The following is a 20,347-nucleotide window of genomic DNA, read 5'->3' as shown; positions in this document are numbered from 1 at the left end:
TGATGGAGCTACTGTTAACCTGTCATTTAGAGATGGGAAGCGATGCCACAATTCACACACACAACACCACCACCACCACCACCACCACCACCACCACCACCACCACCACCACACACACACACACACACACGTTTATCAGAATGTAGGATGAGAAGGCAGTTTGGAGACGGGCGCTTACGTGGTGCTTAGGACAGCGTGTGATGAATACCAGCACGCGCACACACACAATTAACAACATGAATAATAAAATAAATACCAGAAACTGATGTCCAATTTTTTAATAAGATCAAGTCACAAAAGGCAGCAAACGTGAACATTATTGCATATTTTCATCCATATGTAGGCCTATGATGTAAAAATACAGATTTCCATGCAATGTATTTACACTAATACCATATGATGGATCTGAGATCAATGTATAATCATAACGGCACTTTATATGATGCAGTCGGGAGCCCCCTATCGAATTGGGATTTGCTGCTACAACGTTGAATGATCGGACCCAAGGAACAGGTCAGTTGGGGACCAGTAAACCGACCTGTAAAACACGAACAGAATGCTAAAAAAACGCAGAACTAATCATTCATTGTCATTATTTAATGCTAGGGTAGGACATTTGCGGATATAAGCCAGAGTATACAAAATTTGCACAGTATCCAACCGAAAAAATCCCAACCATCCCTTCAGGCGTCCCTTCAAACCCACTCCCCAAAAACACGTGACTAGCTCGCTAGCTTTAGCAATAGAGTGGCGAAGTCACGCCCCTTCCGGTAGAGCCCATGGGACCTATGAGATCAAAAAATATGTAGGCCTATGGGTTTCAATGGAGAGAAAGTAATTATCTTCTGGTCCAAGTCGTTTACATGCCCTGGATTACACATACATATGTTTGTGGATTTAAATGATAATTTTTCATAAACGGTCATGTCAAGACCGTTTATTGTGCAATTGTTCAGTTAAAGGCTGTAGAGAAAACACAATGAGAAAGACTACATGTCTCGTATGTGCCGTCACGCTCCCTGCAACTGGCGTGGACAAGACCGACAATCTCCCCATCGGCATAACTGAAACTCTCCACATGCCCCGACTTATAATGGTTTTCACCTCTTTCGATGCTTTTATCCTCCCCTTAGAAAAAAGCGAGCAGAGAACTCGCCATGTCTGTACCAAGTGCTGGTTGTGACGCATATCATTCGCGTCAAGAGCAGGGAAGAGCTAGTTTACAAAGCGGCCTCACACAAAACCTAACATTATTAAACTTCTTCGTGAATTTTTTTTCGGATTTCTTTGCCTGAAAAATGAACATTTAAATCCACAAACATATGTGTAATCCAGGGGCATATAAAGAGAGGGACCAGATGATAATTACTTTCTCTCTATTGAAACCAATTCATATTTTTCAATCTCATAGGTATCATGGATTCGACCGGAAGGGGCGTGACTTCGCCACTCTGTAACAGTGTCCGCCACCTTTTTTAACAGCTCTGGTTCCGGAAGTAAATTAAACATTAATTTTCTCACGTTACTCGTATATATATTCATTTTGTATTCATTCAACATAATATATTCGTAGCTTTTAGACTACCCAAATTACTAAGAAGCACTGCTAGTGCTATATCATGTATTTGGTGTGAATGCTGTAGCATTCACAGCTTTGAAATCCTACATATTTAATTTTATTCTTATTATTATTATTCCGCCACTTTTTCTGCGAGCATCTCCTTCAACATACTTCCACGTAGAAACATCATTCAAACATTAAAACGTTCAGCTCCATTAGTAGTATTATGCTATTATTTTTCTCATTGATATTCTTCATAATTCCCGAGATATTCAACTTTATTCACCGAAAATTGCCCCATTCACTCCCATTCAAATTTCAAAAAAACGCTGATTCACCCTTGATCCGATTCAACCCTTCCAACATTCAAACCTTCATAACTTGGTCAAATTTCAACCGTTTACCATCATTCAAAGAATTAAACAGATCTACACATTTGTATCTTCAATAATCTTCAAACAGAATTTCGATATCATTTATAGTTTTTTCAGATTCACAGTTTTAGTTTTAATTCCGGATTCGTTTTCAGTTGCTCTCACTCTAACCGTTTGCCATGGCAACAGCTCGTTGACCAATCAGTGGTCTCCAACAGTCGATATTCAAATGAGGCAGATTCATCCTTGACTCGATTCAACCCTTCCAACATTCAAACCTTCATAACTTGGTCAAATTTCAACCGTTTACCATCATTCAAAGAATTAAACAGATTTACACATTTGTCTCTTCAATAATATTGAAACATAATTTCGATATCATTTATAGTTTTTTGAGATTCACAGTTTTAGTTTTATTCCGGGTTCGTTAACCGTTTTCCACAGCTGTTGCTCGTTGACAATCAGTGGCGAGCGCACCACTCTGGAATCTGGTTAAAGCCAGTGTGGTGGAGGGTAGTGTAGTCTTTGTCATGGACTACAACAATGGACGTTAGCAGTGACGTTAGAGTTGACGTTAGCGCGGACGTTAGCGCTGACGTTAGCTCCGACGTAGGTGTTGACGTTAGCGTTGACGTTAGCGTTAGCGCAGACGTTAGCATTAGCGCAAAAGTTAGCATTGATGGTACCATTAGCGCTGACGTTAGCGTTGACGTTAGCATTAGCACTGAAGTTAGCATTAGCGCTGAAGTTAGCATTAGCGCTGAAGTTAGCATTAGCGCTGAGTTAGCATTGACGTTACCGTTAGAGTTGACGTTACCGTTAGCCCTGACGTTAGCATTAGCGCTGTGTTAGCATTGACGTTAGCATTAGCGCTAACGTTGGAGTTGACGTTATCCCTGACGGTAGCATTAGCACTGAAGTTAGCGTTGACGTTAGCGTTAGCATTAGCGCTGAATTAGCATTGACGTTAGCGTTAGCGCTAAAGTTAGGATTGACGTCACCATAAGCGCTGACGTTAGCGTTGACATTAGCGTTAGCGCTGACATTTGAGTTGACCTTAGCGTTAGCGCTGATGTTAGCATTCAAACATTAAAACGTTCAGCTGCATTAGTACCATCTTGCTATTATATTTCCTAGATTCAGCGTCTTCATTCTACAGGCTTCATTCTACCTTCAAAATGTTCAGCAGATTTCCTAGATTCAGCGTCTTCATTCTACAGGCTTCATTCTACCTTCAAAATGTTCAGCAGATTTCCTAGATTCAGCGTCTTCATTCTACAGGCTTCATTCTACCTTCAAAATGTTCAGCAGATGTCCTAGATTCATTGCAACGATTCTTCAACGTGCAGCTTCAGCAGTAGAGCGGAGCATTTCAGGGTCAGCAGACTTTAGCAGTATGACTTCAAAACCATTCAACTCATTAGTAGTTCATTCTACAGACTTCATTCTACCTTCAAAATGTTCAGCAGATTTCCTAGATTCAGGGTATTGATTCAACATTCAGCTTCAGCAGTAGAGCGGAGCATTTCAGCGTCAGCAGACTTTAGCAGTACGACTTCAAAACCATTCAACTCATTCATAGTTCTTTCTACAGACTTCATTCTACCTTCAAAATGTTCAACAGATGTCCTAGATTCATTGCAACGATTCTTCAACGTGCAGCTTCAGCAGTAGAGCGGAGCATTTCAGCGTTAGCATTCACACCGCAATACCTTCAGGGATTGCAATTCTAGTTGAACTTTATTTTTTATCTTTATTCTATATAAACCTATTTTTCAACATCTAGAGCTCATTTCCTCTACAGCTCTAACCACAACTATAACTTTCCAATAATCAAAATCATGGTTACTGTGGTAAGCGATCGAGTTCAGTAGTAAAAGCTGTAATAGTCATCCACGACTTGACTTTTGCGGGTGCGGATAAACGTTTCCGTGGTAACAGCGAGCTCCAACAATCAAAGAAGTTGTGTTACACTTTAGGATTATGGGTAGTGTAGTGGTTTCAAATTAAATCACAAATAAAACGTGTTTTTCTAAAAACTAGATGTTGCCCGTTTAACTTGTGGCTTCTGCAGGAGCATATACCATTGTTTCACAATATAACGCCGTGTGTTAGGTATACAACATGGTAACAACATTATAGACCTTAATAAAAACCTCAATGGAAAAAGTTAATGGGATTTTTAATTCCGGAACCCACACTGGACATGACTAGGCATGACAAGACAAGGCCTGCTATAGGTCTGCGTAGTCTAGTTGAAGACTCTGTTCATGCCAAATGAGTGCATGGGCAGAGTGAGCAAGGTAGGGTAGGTTGGTAAACAGATAGCTAAGCTGGCTCAAATGAAATGATTGTCTAAACACAGACTTATAATACGCCAGCAGCCCTTGATACCAGAGTTTATTTTGGGGTTTTCAGAGCATTTGGTTTATTGATGGATCTTTTTAACATATCTGACTAAATGCCTCAAAGCATCCTGTAGCAATAGATAATTCTTAGGACTATTGTTAGCTATTTAGGGTAACTTCACATGGGGAGAGGAACTAAATCTTCTTCCTGTGAACAAGAACAAAGCTCCAAAGTATATTGTTGGTCATGTTTTGCTATTATTGTAAATACATTTCCGTAAATAGTAGACGGGTACTTGATGATGACAAAGGGCTATTCAGAGTTGATAAGGCAGTAAGTCTTACCTTGTCAGGGTGTATGGTTGGGCATGCCCAGTTGTACAGGTAGTAATGGAGATAGTCTTTACTAGGGACAAACTTGAGCTTTTCCAGGAAGCAGCTGTTTCCCATTACATCCAGCACGCTGAAGAGGTCAAGACCTTTCTGTAAGAACACAACAGAGATGGGGAGACAGAGAGAGAGAAAGATACAGACAGAGAAAGGTAGGTATAGGTAGAGTGAGAGGCATAGAGAGGGAGAGATGGAACAGCAGACAAAGACAGAATGAGAGAGAGGGAGATGGAGACAGACAGAGATAGACATAACAACAGGGAGAGAGGGATTATAAGGGAACTAGTGATGCGGGAACATACATTGACCCTTAAACGTTTTCCATGCATTTAACTTTTTCCGATCCTATCCTTTATTATTAATTCAGTGATAATAGTGCAGCTCACTTCAACCTGGTTCCTGAACGTCAGCACATAGCTTATAATGGCTGTAGTTTAGCTGTGTATGTGTGCGTGAATGTCCTCTAGCGTGTGCGCGCCCATCTGCGAATAAAGCAGTTTAGAACGCTGTTTTCCGAACACAACATGCAATTATTGCAGGTTAGGTTTATACTATAGCCTATTGCAGCATTTGAGTTATTTCAGAAAGACCGAACAACCACAATTCTATCTGTGATGATGAACTCAGGTTGAGGTTCAATGTTCCCCCTTTTCTGCCTCCTTAGCTAAATAGCTCATTGTGCGGATATGTTTCAGATTATTCTTGTTTACACATTGAACAATGGTTCACACATGTTACAAGAGTCCCAAATGATGTCCTTGATATTTGGATTAAAGTGTTGAATATCAATATCAGTGGTTCATAGTGTGAACGATCATCCAAAGTCTAGTCTTTAGAACAAGACTAATCTGAATGAAGCTGAATTAACCATTAATTTGCAGTATATCACCATGGAGAGGCTCTGTGAGACTAGTTGAGTTTGTCTGAAGCAACTGGGTGATAAAAAAAGAACAAAACTTGTATTATGATAGTCTATTAATCTATTTATTTTTTAGAAAGGTGAAGCTCTTGTTAGGCTCCACCACAAACTCACAGCCTTGGCCAGCACCAGGGTGTCCTCAACAAGGTCTACCGGTTCCGTTGCCGTGGTGACACAGTATAACAGGCGGGCCTCCCTCAGGTGGCTGTGGACAGGATGGTTGAGGACCCGAGTGGAGACGGTGTAGAAACTCACCAGGTCGGTCAGCCCTGTCCCGTCGCTCGCCTAGAGAGAGAGGGGGGGGGGGGGGGGGGGAGAGAGAGAGAGGGAGAGAGAGAGAGAGAGAGAGAGAGAGAGAGAGAGAGAGAGGGAGAGAGGGAGAGGGAGAGAGAGAGAGAGAGAGAGAGGATGGCTAAGCGTTAAAATCATACCTCAAAAAAGCCTTGCCTCTCCTGCCTGGATTAAGGTTGGATCAGCCTGACCCTCCAACAGTGCTAGAGTACAGGGTCAATACAGGTCTGGTAGTACCTAAGGGGTACCATGTCACAAGCCAAATTATATCAGAATGGGCTTTCTCTCAGAACATCGCAAAGTCCTGAGTTGCCTGAGCAAAGTTGAAAAAACAAAGAACAATACCTTAGTACTTGGAACACGAGATCTCCCAAGGTCTCAAACGAAAGACCTGAGCAGAATTGCTTCAACTAATTTCTTTTTTTTTGCATTCATCCTGTTGAAGCCTTAGTTTTGGACGTTTTAATAGCTAAGTCATTCATACACTGAATAACATACATATTCCCATATACATGTTGTAGTTCTATTTATCCATCTATCCATAAAACTACAACCCCCAAGTTTCTCTTCAAGTCAGCTGAGCCACAGGACACACCTCTACCACATAGCTGTCCATCACGTCCTCCCTGGGCAGCAGCCAATGCACAGCCTCCTGGGGCAAGAGGGTGGGGCTTAGACCAGACTCCAGAAAGTGCGTGTGGAGCAGGTTCATGGCTCCGGGTATGTCCTCAAGAGTCAGGGGCCGCAGGCCAGGGGTCTTGGGAAGCTGGGCAAGAAGAGGAAACAGGAATAATACTGTGTTAAGTTTAAGGTCACATTGTGTGTACCCAGTGGTGTCCAAACTGTGGGTCATTAGCCACAACAATAAACAAAACAACCAAATATATGCATGCATACCTACATGCTTTGTGCATTTTATTGGATCTGTATGTTTGAAGAATGAAAGGGGAATACTTTTAACAATAAACTTAGATACATTTTGACAATAGTTGACGTGGTAATGAGTATTGCTTCAACTTATTATTACATTGGAGCGGTATGGTAACTACGGGAAATAAAATACATTATTGTTTTGCTACATTATATTAGCAGACGAGTTGATGCGCTTGACAATGACCAGGTGAAATCGACTGTAATAGAGTTTGTTCGCCACCAGGGGGCAGTGCACACCAACCTTGGGTAGGCGCTGCAGTTTGAGGTGGAGTTTGGTGTTGAGTCTCAGGCCAGGATAGTCAACATCCATTAATTTACGGGGACTCAGCGGCCGATTCCAGAATCTGATCACAGAAATTGCGCCCGCACACGCACACGCACACGCACACTAAGAATTGACATACTATCAAAGCAGAAATGATTCCCCAAAACACATTTTTACTCATGTTTGAAAAGGATAATCTATAATAATTGAACCTATCACCACCTTGTTTTTTTAACAACTCTGACCAACCAATCATAACCATTATTAATCCCAGATCCATGCCTCCTGCTACCATCACGTTTTACCTTCAACACGGACCCAACAAATCCAAACCCAGATTAAAGATCCCTTATAATGCTTTTTTAGTGTTATTAATTGCATTTGGGGGTACTACTAGAATAGGGTTACATACCTGTATGTTAGAAATACCCCTTATAATTCTTCAACTGTTCATTTCTGCAAAAACAATTTCAGTGTCTTTCAAAAACGTTGTTTTGCATTATGTTGCTTTAAGGCCCCCCTCCCAAGTAGCCCAGTCTGCTTGGATTGGTCAGCATGACCCCTCTGTTGCAATTGGTCAAACCCTTTGCACTTAACGCATTTGGTGTGGCGGAAGTAAAGTTTGAGCTCAAACATCCTGTTTCAATCACTTATTGAAGGGCGTTCTCGGTGGAGAGAGACTAAGATTTCTCAAGTTTAGCAGACGCTAAATATGTAAACGTTATATAACAGTTGGGATGTTATATAACAAGAGAGATTGTAACGAGAGAGATTGAGGAATTGTAACCTAGTAAAAAGGGAAAGTCGAAAAAGCATGATATCACCCCTTTGACATGCCAGGTGTCAACATATGGTAAAGGCCTACCGGCAGGTGGCCAGAGGAGTTGGTAGGACCACCGGGGCCGTGTAGACGGCCTGGGACACCCCCTGCTGCTGCACCCTCCTGGTCAGCTCCCGGATCAGAACTGGACTCATCCTCTTCTGACGCAACTTCCTGTGGACACACAGGAAGTTGACCTGTGCCACCATCCTCTCCCTGGAGCGAGAGGGTAAAATGTTTAGAGATTTTATATTTTGTATACATCTGTCATACAGTGTCATATCATATTAAAAAATCATAATATATCACCTCATGTCATATCAATTTATATCACACTTATTCAACTACACTATAAGGTACTGGGTTCATTCCCCAAAGTCTGCAAATCTACACCCTGACCCCTACCTGCTCCTTAATGACCTGTCTCTGTGTTCACTGTCTAACCCCTACCTGCTCCTTAATGAACTGTCTCTGTGTTCACTGTCTAACCCCTACCTGCTCCTTAATGAACTGTCTCTGTGTTCACTGTCTAACCCCTACCTGCTCCTTAATGAACTATCTCTGTGTTCACTGTCTAACCCCCTACCAGCCCCTTTATGACCTGTCTCTGTGTTCACTATCCAACCCTACCTGCTCCTTAATGACTTGTCTCTCTGTAGTCACTGTCTAACCCCTACCTGCTCCTTCATGACTTGTCTCTGCAGTCACTGTCCAACGCCTACCTGCTCCTTAATGACTTGTCATACCACCCTGAATACGCCCGATCTCGTCTGATCGCGGAAGCTAAGCAGGGTTGGGCCTGGTTAGTACTTGGATGGGAGACCGCCTGGGAATACCAGGTGCTGTAAGTGGTGTCGGATGGTGGCCAATAGGTGGCACTCTTCCTTCTCTCATCAAACCCGATGCCCCAGTGCAGTGACGGGGACACTGTACTGCGGAAGGCGCCGTCCTTCGGAGGAGACGTAAAAACCGAGGTCCTGACTCACTGAGGTCATAAAAGATCCCAGGACACTTATCGTAAAGAGTAGGGGTTTCCCCGGTGTCCTTCGATCTGGCCCCCTAATAATCCTCCTGTACAATTGGCTGACTCATCAATTCCCTCACTCTCCACCTCAAGCTGGTGTGTGGTGAGCGTTCTGGCGCAGATTGGCTGCCGTGCATCACCCAAGTGGGTGCTACACACTGGTGGTGGTGAGTTAGGTCCCCCCCTTCTGTAAGCGTCTTTGGGTCATTGAAAAGCGCTATATAATGAATAATTAATTATTATTATTATTGTCTCTGTACTGTCCAATCCCTACCAGCTCCTTAAAGGAGACATATTATACCACCAGGTGTGAGTGTGATTTGGCTTACAAGCCGTTTCGAAAATCTGCCCCATATGACATCACTAGTTGGCGTGTCCATCTAGATCTGTGCTGGATAGATCAGTCTACCAGCCTGCCCAGTTGACTGAAGTAAACGTTGCTCATCTATCCAGCACAGATCTAGGTGGACACGCCCACTAGTGAAAAAAACATGAGCCCTTTAATGGCCTGTCTCCATACTGTCCAACCCCTACCTGCCCCTGCTCACTGATTAGCTTCAAAACTTCACAAAAATATAGATGCATCAAAAATATGACACTCCTAAATATATGAGTAATATTTCTTATATTTTTAAATTGTATACAGATAGAGCGCCTAATACAGTCAGGGGAGTTTCTGCGTTTGCCGTCTCTCTTTCTCTCTGTATGTCCTATAACTCTCTGTTAAGCATACTTTTACATCATGCCGCTCAGATCATTCTATCATTTAATTCATCATACGAAGTATAGCTCTACCTAATGACAGTTATATAACCAAAATAACTTTTATAATTTAGAGGGCTCACTGATAAAAAACATAGCTTTTGCTCACGTATCATGAATACGAAGGTTGGTGGGAGCAGCGGAGATGAACCCAACCAGCTTCTGATTGGTGCTCACCCTGAGTCCACAGAGCCACTGGGCCTGCCAGCCGGGGGGCATTAGGACCCTGGGGAACAACACAATAATCAATTAATATAATGCAACAGGTTTATAAAATAAAAAATGTTAGCGCTAACGGAAGTAGCATGCTTCAACAAATATTAATTGGCAATATATTTATTTTACAATTACAAAGAAAGTACCAATGTTAGACTTTTATTGTGAAGCCAAATATAGTAATAATATGACCAATGGGCAATGCCAGGTTTAAGTAAGGGTACTTCAGCATTAGCCAACGTCACTTTAATTGCTTTTGATTGGGAACAAAACATGTCGATGTTATCCATGTCCTGGGGAGGCTCTGGCCCAGAGAGAAGAGGTGCAGAAATTAGGAGCTACAAAGTATGATGATGCTAGGTTGGGGCAGCCCTACGGCTGGCGGATGCTGTTCTAAACAGTCTCCACCATCCATTACAGAGCCAATGAGGAGGAGCAGCATAGGGAATTGTAACCTAGTAAAAACTGCCCTCACAAATATTGCATTGCAAGCATATAAGAGCTTGAAAAATCACTATAGTACAATTAATTGATTAATCTTGGAAGGGGTTTCACTGCAGCAACAACAGTAACACCTGTAAATCATACGAGCGAGGACAAACATTAAAGAAAACTGTAATATCACTAATGGTAAGACCTATTTTGGAGCTCACCACTTCAGGTATTCAGGGTTGAATTGCCGTCGGAGTGTGTTGTCGTCCTCCTCAATGTAGTTCTCACTGAGCAGCACACACAGCTCCTCCAACTGACCAACCCACCAGAAGAAACACTTAGATTTCCATTTTGTTTAGCCTTTATTTAATCAGGCAAGTCATTAACAACTAATTATTATAAAAAATGGCAGACTGGCGTGTGGCAGAAGCAACTTGAGGGAAAAGGGCTGAAAAATGGCAAAATGGTTGAGAATACAAAAATACATTGAGGTAGACCTGGTGGAAAAGAACCAAACAAATACAGGGTTTAAGATGTTTACACACCTATAGGAGTAGTCTAGTAGCTACGGGTAACCGACTCTCAACCGAAATAGCCGAAAAGATGCCCTGTGGATGTCCTAGCCCCCATACCGGATCGTTAAGGACCTGTATCTTCACTTTGAGCCATTTATATAAAACTGTTCACTTTATGAATAAAGAGTTGAATAGAAGATGGGGAGCACCAGGGTCTATGAATACAGGACGTTGATAACTGAGAACTTAGTATTTCAGTTTATGCATCTGTTTATCAGCTATCTGCCACTGATATCAATGTCCCAGTGAACATATTGACATCAAACCATTGTACTAGTTAGTATAAGTAGCTTGTGGCTCTAAATCATTAAGTCTGTTCAATATAGGAGCTTTATGTGACATGTCAAACCTTTTAATTACTTCGAACTATTAAACTATTGAACTATTATTAACACTATTAAATTTGTATGGCTCATTAGTCAGCTATCGCTACAATTTGTGTTATTAAAAAAAACAACGAATAATACTATACTATAAATATTCTTTAAAGTCATCAATCTATAGCGACCCCCGTATACAAATCAGGGGATCCCACAAGGGGTGTGACCCCCAGGTTGGTAAGCGCTGTTCTAGCCATGGATTCTAGTTCACAGTAGGAGTACATGTGGGGCTGTGTGATATGTAATGTACCACATGATATGGTGGTTGTATTGGTGTGGTTCTGCGTAGGTGACCCACCACAGACAGGCTGGTGGGGTCCAGAGTGTCCCAGGTGAACCCTGGAGGTAGGGAGTATTGTTCCCGGCGTACCAGGCCGTCTGGCTCCGTTATCGGGCCGACATGGGTCCCATCAGCCCCCCCTGATGGTGGATGTCGAGTGAAACATGATGAGATGATGCATACTCTTGGAGAGAAGATGTAAACAATGAAAGAAGACATAAATGTGGTCCTTACAATGATGAGACTGACAGATTGTTTTTCAATGTATAGAAAGGGCTTTTCTAGGAAGTGAAGTGATCAAGTGAAGAGAGGTTATACCATTTATGATTTTGTTTTTTTGTGATTAGGATACATAATTTTTTTCACGATATAATCATCAAAACTTTTCTTTCAAAATGGTTGCATGATGCTTTTGGTGAGAACAAAAATACTTTGACAAGATGAAAAAGGAGTATTCCAGCACCCCGACAGGCGGTGGTTACCCAGTTTGGGGACAGGCTGGGAGTCCCAGAAGCGGTAGGTGTGTCTCAGTGCCTCCTGCAGGGTCCTGGGGAGGCTCTGGCCCAGAGAGAAGAGGTGCAGAGCTCTCTGGATCTCCTGCTGCTCCTCCTCGGGGAGAGACTCCAGCTAATGGAAGATGGTAGTGTAGCACAGTACAGTAGTGCATAAGATAGTATAGTACAGTGTAGCACAGTACAGTAGTGCATAAGATAGTATAGTACACTGTAGCACAGTACAGTAGTGCATAAGATAGTATAGTACAGTGTAGCACAGTACAGTAGTGCATAAGATAGTATAGTACACTGTAGCACAGTACAGTAGCGCATAAGATAGTATAGTACACTGTAGCACAGTACAGTAGTGCATAAGATAGTATAGTACACTGTAGCACAGTACAGTAGTGCATAAGATAGTATAGTACACTGTAGCACATTACAGTAGTGCATATGATAGTATCACACTGTAGCACATTACAGTAGAGAATAAGATAGAATAGTACAGTGTACTACAGTTAAGCCCAGTATAGCATATAGAATGGAATAACATGATATATATATATATATATTAATCTAATGCAATAGTCGATTGCAATAGAACAATTCTTGTTCTACAGTTATTGGGTTGCGGTTGTTTCACTGCTTAATAGTATAAAAGAGAAGAAACAAGCCTAACTATTTAGCAGACACTAATTCAAGTTGACAGTGAGTTCAGATCTAGATCATTAGAAGCAGATCGGGTTCAGGGCATCTTGTTCTAGGGTCCATCCATGTTTGGTGAATATGAGACCAAACTTAATTAAGTTTTTCCTTTCAATATCTTTCCTTTTAATAAGTGTTGTGAAACGAGTATCAAGGAAACAAACCCAGACCAAAATGTATTCATTGTTAGATAAAATAATGAAAAAACTCACTGCTCAGTTTGTCTCTAGAGGTGTTTTATCCGTCAATAGCAAGTCCATACATGTTTTTCATATTTTCAAACAAATATGCACAGGACATATGCACAGGAAAGCACTCAAACATACAGTACATACATTAGATATTTCTTCCCTGGTGGACACACGCACACAGACAGACACACACACACACACACACACACACACACACACACACACACACACACACACACACACACACACACACACACACACACACACACACACACACACACACACACACACACACACACACACACACACACACACAATTTTCTCACCATGGCAAACCGGTCTTTGGCCTCCTGAGGTCTCCAGGACTCCGATTTCTTTTGCTTCTTTTGCTTCTTCTGTTGAGCTTTACCTCCATGGCCGCCCTCCTCAGTCAGCTGGGGAACACTGAGATATAACCCCCCCCCCACCCAGGTCAGGGTACAACACAACAAACTGCATAAAAACCATTACCATGGCTTGGTGAAAGTGTGTATACTTACGGCGAGTTAGAGTCAGTCATTGCAGAGTAGGGGGAGACGTCTGGTTATGAATGAGGTGTGTGTGTGTGTGTGTGTTCCAACATATTAAGGGTTTTGCTTATCTTCGTGGACAGCAGGGGGAGGATAGGGGAGGAGTCGCCCACTTTAACTGTCACGGTAAGCCGTAGAGAGATAACTCTGAATAATACTTGTATTTTCATTTAACAAAGATAAAATAACAACTAAAACAAATCAAAAACATGAAAATTAACACACAATATTGTACATGCGCATGAAGAGGCACACACATTTAAGAATGAAAAATGATATGCATAAAACACAAAGATACATATGAAAGTGTACACATACACCAGATCCACGAAATATTTGAGCTTTGGACGTTGACAAAAAGAAAAGAGATAGTTATGAAGGTGGAGGAGAGAGGAAGAAAGGTGAAAATAGAAAGAGGAAGGAGTTTGATATGGGTTTGAGATAAGTAATAATTAGAGAGAGAAGAGATACAAAGCTGTGGCACTCCAAAGAGCACTTCAAACTGGATCATCAAATCGGAATCATCAAAGCCCACGCATATGGACCTTTAATGAATTAACTAAAGACATCTTATGAACTTGCCTTTCAGTGATTAATTATCCATTTACTGTCATCAAGGTCAAGAATATTTTTTGAAGAATTATAGCTGATGGACAACTTATTTGTCAAAGTCAGCAAATGGTGACCCGTCTAGTCCTCTTTAGAGGACAAGAGAGGCCAGTGTATAAGAGTTTCTTTTTTCACTGAATGTACACACGTATCTGCCTGTAGAGGGTACATCCCTCCACTAAAATACATCACTGCCTGCCCTGTGAAGCAACAGCCAAATGAAACCAGGCAAACCGGATTTTCCTGCTTGTTAAGGCCTGACAAAGTGGACTGACATTCAGCCGTTTGTCAATGTGTGTGTGGTCAAAACTTTGTAAAAGTGGTTGTCACAAAGTCCATTGCTCCACCTAGGTGGTGCCACAGGCTTCACTGGCTCCTCTAGACAAAGGGCGCAGGCTGGTGGGGTTGAAGAAGGTTAATTGTAGAAGAGATGGTTTATGTGTGAATGCACACGTGCGAGAGATCACCTGCTCGCTTGCGTGTGTTTGTGTATGTGTTTGCATTCGTTAGTGTGTCTATGTCAGTATGAGAGTGACAGAAAGTTTTACTCAGTGTCTTTTGGTTCAAACAACAAGATGGTTTTACTTTAACAATGTTCCCACCTCTGTCCTTATACTGTCTCCCTCCCTAGAAGTCTGTCTCAGCATCTGTGCTCTTATTGTTTCAGGCAGAGTCAATTCCCTCCTCCGCCACTGTCTGCCTTGCCTCTTCTTACTGTCATTCAATTTTTCTGATTGGCTGTCCCTTATCCTGGCCTCCATCAAGAAACTACTGAAACCTTTATCACACTTTTCTTTCCACGCTCTCTTTAAAGTGCCGATATTGTACCTTTGAAGTCCGGTAGTAGTACTGTATTTCTGGAAGCATCTCTACAAGAAAGAACCAATAGTGCTATAGAAAAAAGCTCTTCCCATCATTTGACTTTCGGACAAAAAATATATTTTGCAGACCATAAATACCATATACAAACTTTAGAAAATAGTGGCTAAGCAATGAGTGCGGACGCCCCATCTAGACAGAATTATTACTGCAAGAAGGCAATGCTTGGTTGGAGACAGTGGAAAAAAAACACTGCTTATACTTCTGTTGAAATATCAACAAGCCATAATAATACATTCATTGAAAAATATTTATAATAATTATTTTCAAACTGCAAATGTGTGGATACCTATTATATACCTTAGTATACCTAACGCCTATAAATCAGCCCGATTTCGAAAAGTTCGACCACATGTATTCCCAGAAAGCAGATCTCCAAAATATATAAATGTAACCTTGACAGAGAGCATATCAAATGGGTACTACTACCGGGATGACAGGTTGAGGACACTGAACAAAAACGACAACTATTACAACTATTATACTATTTTGACAATCTCCAGCGTCAACGAATCCTACAATGTAAGTTGATCAGCTAATGTGTACAATTTAAATGTATTCATTGTTTGCAAATTACAGAACAGCTCATGTAGCATCCGTCTTGAAATCCTTCTGGGCTCTAAGCTGAATCCATTTTTAATGAAACTTTAAAGCAGATTAAGATTGACCTTTGTTTTAGGAAAGCTTATGTCCCGGAGCTTTTCTGAATTGGCTTTCTACGTCAGGTTGAATCTAGAACAATCTCAGTTGAACCAGTTTGTTTGTTGTTGTTTAAGTGTCAATTTGTTTCTGAGAAAATAAATCCTAGTATACAGGTAGAGTGTATAGAGAAGCCAGTATTTAGACTTAGCTGTTTCCTTTATCTCTGATACATATGATAATTGTATGATTTAGTACAGTGCGTTCGTTACATATCAAACCCTTAAACCCCCAGCCCAGCTGCCTCAGTGGACGGACATTTCTGATACTTGTTTAAAGGCCTTATGTGACATGCTGACCATTTTTGTCTCTCGTGTGTGAGGGACCTATTTTGGGAGAGTATTGCGACTCTTGTACATTGTGTTTAGGATTACTGCAACACTGTAATAGAAGAGCTTCTTCCTGAATAGATTTTGAGCACCTAAAATGAGTTGGAGCAATAGACGGTAGCCACATTCTAAACAGTAGCACCAGAACTATACCCACATGGATTTCACAATAGAAAAGGTTTCCATTCCATCATACTACAGGTTCTTTCTTGCTAGGGTTAGGGTTAGGGTGGAAAGGGTCTGTTCTGGGATGTGCGAATTGGCCATCCGGTTAGGGGTCAGGGTAAGGGCTTTAGGGTTTAGGGTTAGGTTTGGTGCTGTCATCACGACCTCGACTCCCTCATGCAATTATACAGTGGTGTTTGTTAATCAAATCAGTCAAGAAGGGACATTTTGCCTTTTCCTAAATGTTATTTTTAGTGAAGATGAATGGATGACATAGTGCAAAACAGGTTTTTCAAGTAAGGATGTGATTATTTATCTGCTGTTAGAGTAAATGTATTTTCATCAAGACTGAGGCATCGGCAATAAACTAACAGATTAATATTGTGTCTGGAAGATTTGAAGTAACTGTTGGTTAAGCAAATACTGCCCTCCTATAATATAAATATAATAAAAAGATCAGGAAGAATATAAGTGCAAGAACCAGAACACACAATTGATATGCATAATTAAACAGAAAACCTCATGGATCATTGGAATACACAAGTACCCAAGGCATTTGCATCGAAAGGGAAAGATGTATCAACTTCTTTTTTTTATGTGTGGCAAATGCTTTTCAGAGTGGCAAATGCTTTTCAGAGTGAGAGAATCACTTTTTGACCAACAATGTGTCTCTGACCTTAAACGTTGGTGTCTTTTGCAAGCCATGGCAAGCTTACTAAAATGAACCCGTCCAGGATTTTCTATTATTTATTGTACCTTAAGGTCCCCGTCCTGTGCGGCCTCCACCAAGAGGCCAGCCTGCCAAAGACCAGCCTCCGCAGCACAGCCAGCCCCCGCCCCGCTCCCCTTACCTACCCCACGTGAGGCAGGACCATCAGGACCCTCCTCGCTTTCCGGACCACTTTCCTCACGGAGTAAGATTACATTTTTATTTAATAATGTTTAATAATTCATTAAAACCATTCAACTGTTCCAACTCTCTTTCACACACACACACACACACACACACACACACACACACACACACACACACACACACACACACACACACACACACACACACACACACACACACACACACACACACACACACACAAACACACACACACACGCTTATATAACATAAAGTTAACAATATTCTTGCGTGCATTTCATCTTGTGTTCAACAAACCGGTTCATGGAGACAACCGGAGACACGAGGTGGGTCTGGACCCAACGGTCAAGAAGAGGTACAATGTCCACTCCCAAGATCTACCGGATCCTGCCTTTCAATGCCCGCGGGGCCCCGCGGTTGTCCTACCCCACATTCCTAACGAGGAGGAGCGGATCAGGGGGTTAGTGATCAGTCATTGATAGTAGTTGTGTTCAGTATCACTACTTCATTGTGTAGTGTTATTATATTGGCATCGCTCTCTAACTGTAGCTTGTTTCAACGTCACAAACCGGGCCAACTTCCTCAGGAATGTCCTACAGTTCTTAAGGTACGTTAAGGCTCCCCGCCCCCTACCTAGCAAAAGACAGAGAGGAGAGGAGACTGGTCCACACCATCAGCGGCATTCAACTCAAGTCTGTTTAAAGTGAGTCTGTCATCCCCCAGGAGGTTCTGCAGAGCCAGATGGGTGGCCAAGGCGGCTATGGAGGAGGCACTATGTAAGTTCTGAGAAACGAGAGCTGCTGAAGTTGATTCTATCCGTTCAGTCGACTTATGAAGTTGTATTCTGTGTCGCAAAATGCAGAGGTGCAGGGGACCAGCAGCAGCCGGTTCCGCATCTATAGCTTCATGTCTACGCACCTGTCTACGCTCTTTGGCAATAGAGGCGGGTGTTTCAGAACGTGCGGGTTAAAGAGTAGGAGGCGGCACCGAGGGACGAGGCAGCTTTGATCTACCTGATCAACGTCAGCATGCTGACTTTAACATGTCTTATTCATTCGGATGTTCAGATGAGAGCTTCTTTTTCATATTGTACATTAACCTTTGACTTATAGGTGGAGAACCACCAGAACAGCGTGGCCTATGGGAGGGCCAAGATGGCCCAGAAAGGAGAACAGGCGGTTCACTAGCTCCTCTCCCTGAAGGCGGCGCCCGTTAGCCCCTCTGCCTTTACCTTCCAGGGGTCCTGGAGGGAGATGCGACATCCAAGCGTCCCAAACTTCACCCAGAACCGAGTCCCAGAGCAGAGAGTTAGACAGACGTAATGCAGATACATCGGGATGGGCAGCCTTAGTAGGACTAGAACACCTAATGATCTGCAATAGTTTCCAATTGTACATTGGACATTGACAACCGTGTCCCTTCCATCCACCTTTTTTTTTTTGCCATTCATCCTTGGACAAGGCGGGAGGCCGCCCTGTTCATGTTCCACGCCACCTCCACCGCCGACAAGTACTACATGGTGAACCTGAACCCACAGCAGGCGCGATGTTGGAGGACTTGGCAGGGGAGGCGGTGGTGCCCGTGCCAGGGTCATAAGCCGGCCCATCTCCTGCGTTGGCGGAGAAGAAGAGGGAGGCTGGGCCGCAGTGGGCCCCTGCCCCGGCCATCCAGACCGGGAGGAAGAGGAAGTCCCCGTCTCTGACCCTGACCACCTCTGAGGACGAAGCTGAGTTCCCCTACCAGGAGTCAGGGACCTCTTCTTCCCAGCCCCCTTCACAGGCTGAGCTAGAGGAGAGAAGGATCAATACCGTAGCCCTGTGTCACAGAGTTCACCCATGTTTCACGTTCACATCCTACCTCAGAAACATGCCACGACTGCTTACATGTTGGTCTTTCATTCTTCTGTTTCTCAAACAGAAGACTCTCTAACTAAGGAGATAAAAGGACAGGAAGAGGAGGGCCATCCTCACGAGGAGAGATCTGAGTATTGGTAAATAATCTATTTTTGTGGGGCGTTTTAAGTGTAGTTTTAAGGATTAGATTATAGTAATTGTGTAATATATGTTTGTTGTGTGTAAATTTTATTCAAACTAATGTTTGTTTCTAGTCAAGACATTTAAAAAAATATCTAAGTGTTTAAGCAATTCAGACAGTGATTTGGAGGGGCTTTGGCTGTAGGCTATCGAGCAGAAATACAGTGACCAGAACAAGTTAAGTGACAACCAATATAGACTATCGGGTTCTCACTTAACTTCTTCAGGTTGCTATTCTGCTAGATAGCGTACAGGCAAAGCGACAACCCAATAGATATATTGGTTGTCACTTTGTCACCCCCCCCCCCCCCCCATCTTGAGCCATCTTAATAAAGTTAGCAAGGTAAATTCTTACATTAGCTGCAAGCAAATATCTTAATTAGTTATAAGCGTTGTTTATGAAGCAATTACTAGGGCACCTATTATCAGTGCATTTGCAATAGATTACGGTTAATTCTGAAAATACATGAATTACGTTATTATAGTAACAGCTACTCATCTTTGCTAGCCGAATCAATCTCTCCTGCTCAAACCAACCATTAGCATCCGCTCCATCATCCGTTTTTATAAAATTAATTGTACTTTCATTTCTAGTATGCATTTAAATGTGAAATGTTTTTCGAAATAATTATACATCAACACACTTGAAGTAAACCGCATTGGATGGACAACATTAAACCAACCACATGGGCCTGGCGCACCGACCATCTCTTCTGCGCCACATCATCCACAACCTCCAGGGAAGGTCCCTTGTTAACACTCATCTCTCCTCCGATGGTAACCTACTACGTTTGACTGACTTTCTGCCGCGCTCTGCGAACATATGTATATAAATACCTTCATTTATACATTGTCTGCTCTAAAATGTATTATTTACAGTTTTATTTTCATTTAGTGATTGCCCTTTTAATGTTTTTAGGTTTGTTTATGTATCTTCACTATCAATGGTTATTAGTTTAGGCTTTGTAAATAAACTTGCCTTGCCTCATTGACTTTCTAGTAAGTGTTTGGTTCAGTTTTACTGTATTTTTATTCAACTCAAATTATTTCAGTTTTGCCTAGTAAAACATGCATACATTATTTTTGCATATGCAGAAAGAACCACAATCACACAGTACAATGCTATTATAGTAAATACAAGACTAAATAAAATAAGCGTGGACATTAAAAATATTTTTTTCAAGAGGACAACTTACATTTTATCCTCATATAATAAGGAATAGGTTTACC

At 42.1% G+C, this 20,347-nt stretch overlaps 1 protein-coding gene and 1 pseudogene across 2 annotated transcripts; one reads left to right on the top strand and one right to left on the bottom strand.

The window, feature by feature from the left end:
- Positions 1 to 263: 263 nt before the first annotated feature.
- On the bottom strand, positions 264 to 13,626 carry LOC115531108 (glycylpeptide N-tetradecanoyltransferase 1). Of its 2 annotated transcripts, none has more exons than XM_030340161.1 (12): positions 13,500 to 13,626; positions 13,287 to 13,404; positions 12,053 to 12,197; positions 11,589 to 11,710; positions 10,557 to 10,648; positions 9,797 to 9,913; positions 7,947 to 8,117; positions 7,058 to 7,160; positions 6,479 to 6,649; positions 5,707 to 5,877; positions 4,629 to 4,766; positions 264 to 538 (listed from the first exon to the last, which is right to left on the bottom strand). In XM_030340161.1, exons 1-12 carry the CDS (start codon positions 13,517 to 13,519, stop codon positions 515 to 517), a joined length of 1,392 nt encoding a protein of 463 aa, XP_030196021.1. In that variant the 5' UTR covers positions 13,520 to 13,626; the 3' UTR covers positions 264 to 514. The 2 variants fall into 2 exon arrangements, with proteins under 2 accessions (XP_030196021.1, XP_030196022.1); XM_030340162.1 differs by having other exon boundaries at positions 5,848 to 5,877.
- On the top strand, positions 8,633 to 8,752 carry LOC115531725 (uncharacterized; annotated as a pseudogene).
- Positions 13,627 to 20,347: the final 6,721 nt, after the last annotated feature.

This window comes from Gadus morhua, chromosome 18 (assembly GCF_902167405.1).
Source record: "Gadus morhua chromosome 18, gadMor3.0, whole genome shotgun sequence".
Taxonomy (NCBI): Eukaryota; Metazoa; Chordata; class Actinopteri; order Gadiformes; family Gadidae; genus Gadus; species Gadus morhua.
Note: the sequence above shows the minus strand (reverse complement) of the source record. Positions and strands in the feature narration are given on the sequence as shown.

Excerpts from the sequence above, each read along its gene's own strand:
- LOC115531108 (XM_030340161.1), bottom strand. The coding sequence starts at position 13,519 with ATGACTGACTCTAACTCGCC. Across the intron at positions 13,405-13,499 it reads ATGACTGACTCTAACTCGCC|TGTTCCCCAGCTGACTGAGG; the intron begins GTAAGTATACAC and ends GTTATATCTCAG. Across the intron at positions 5,878-6,478 it reads TGGACAGCTATGTGGTAGAG|GCGAGCGACGGGACAGGGCT; the intron begins GTGTGTCCTGTG and ends CTCTCTCTCTAG.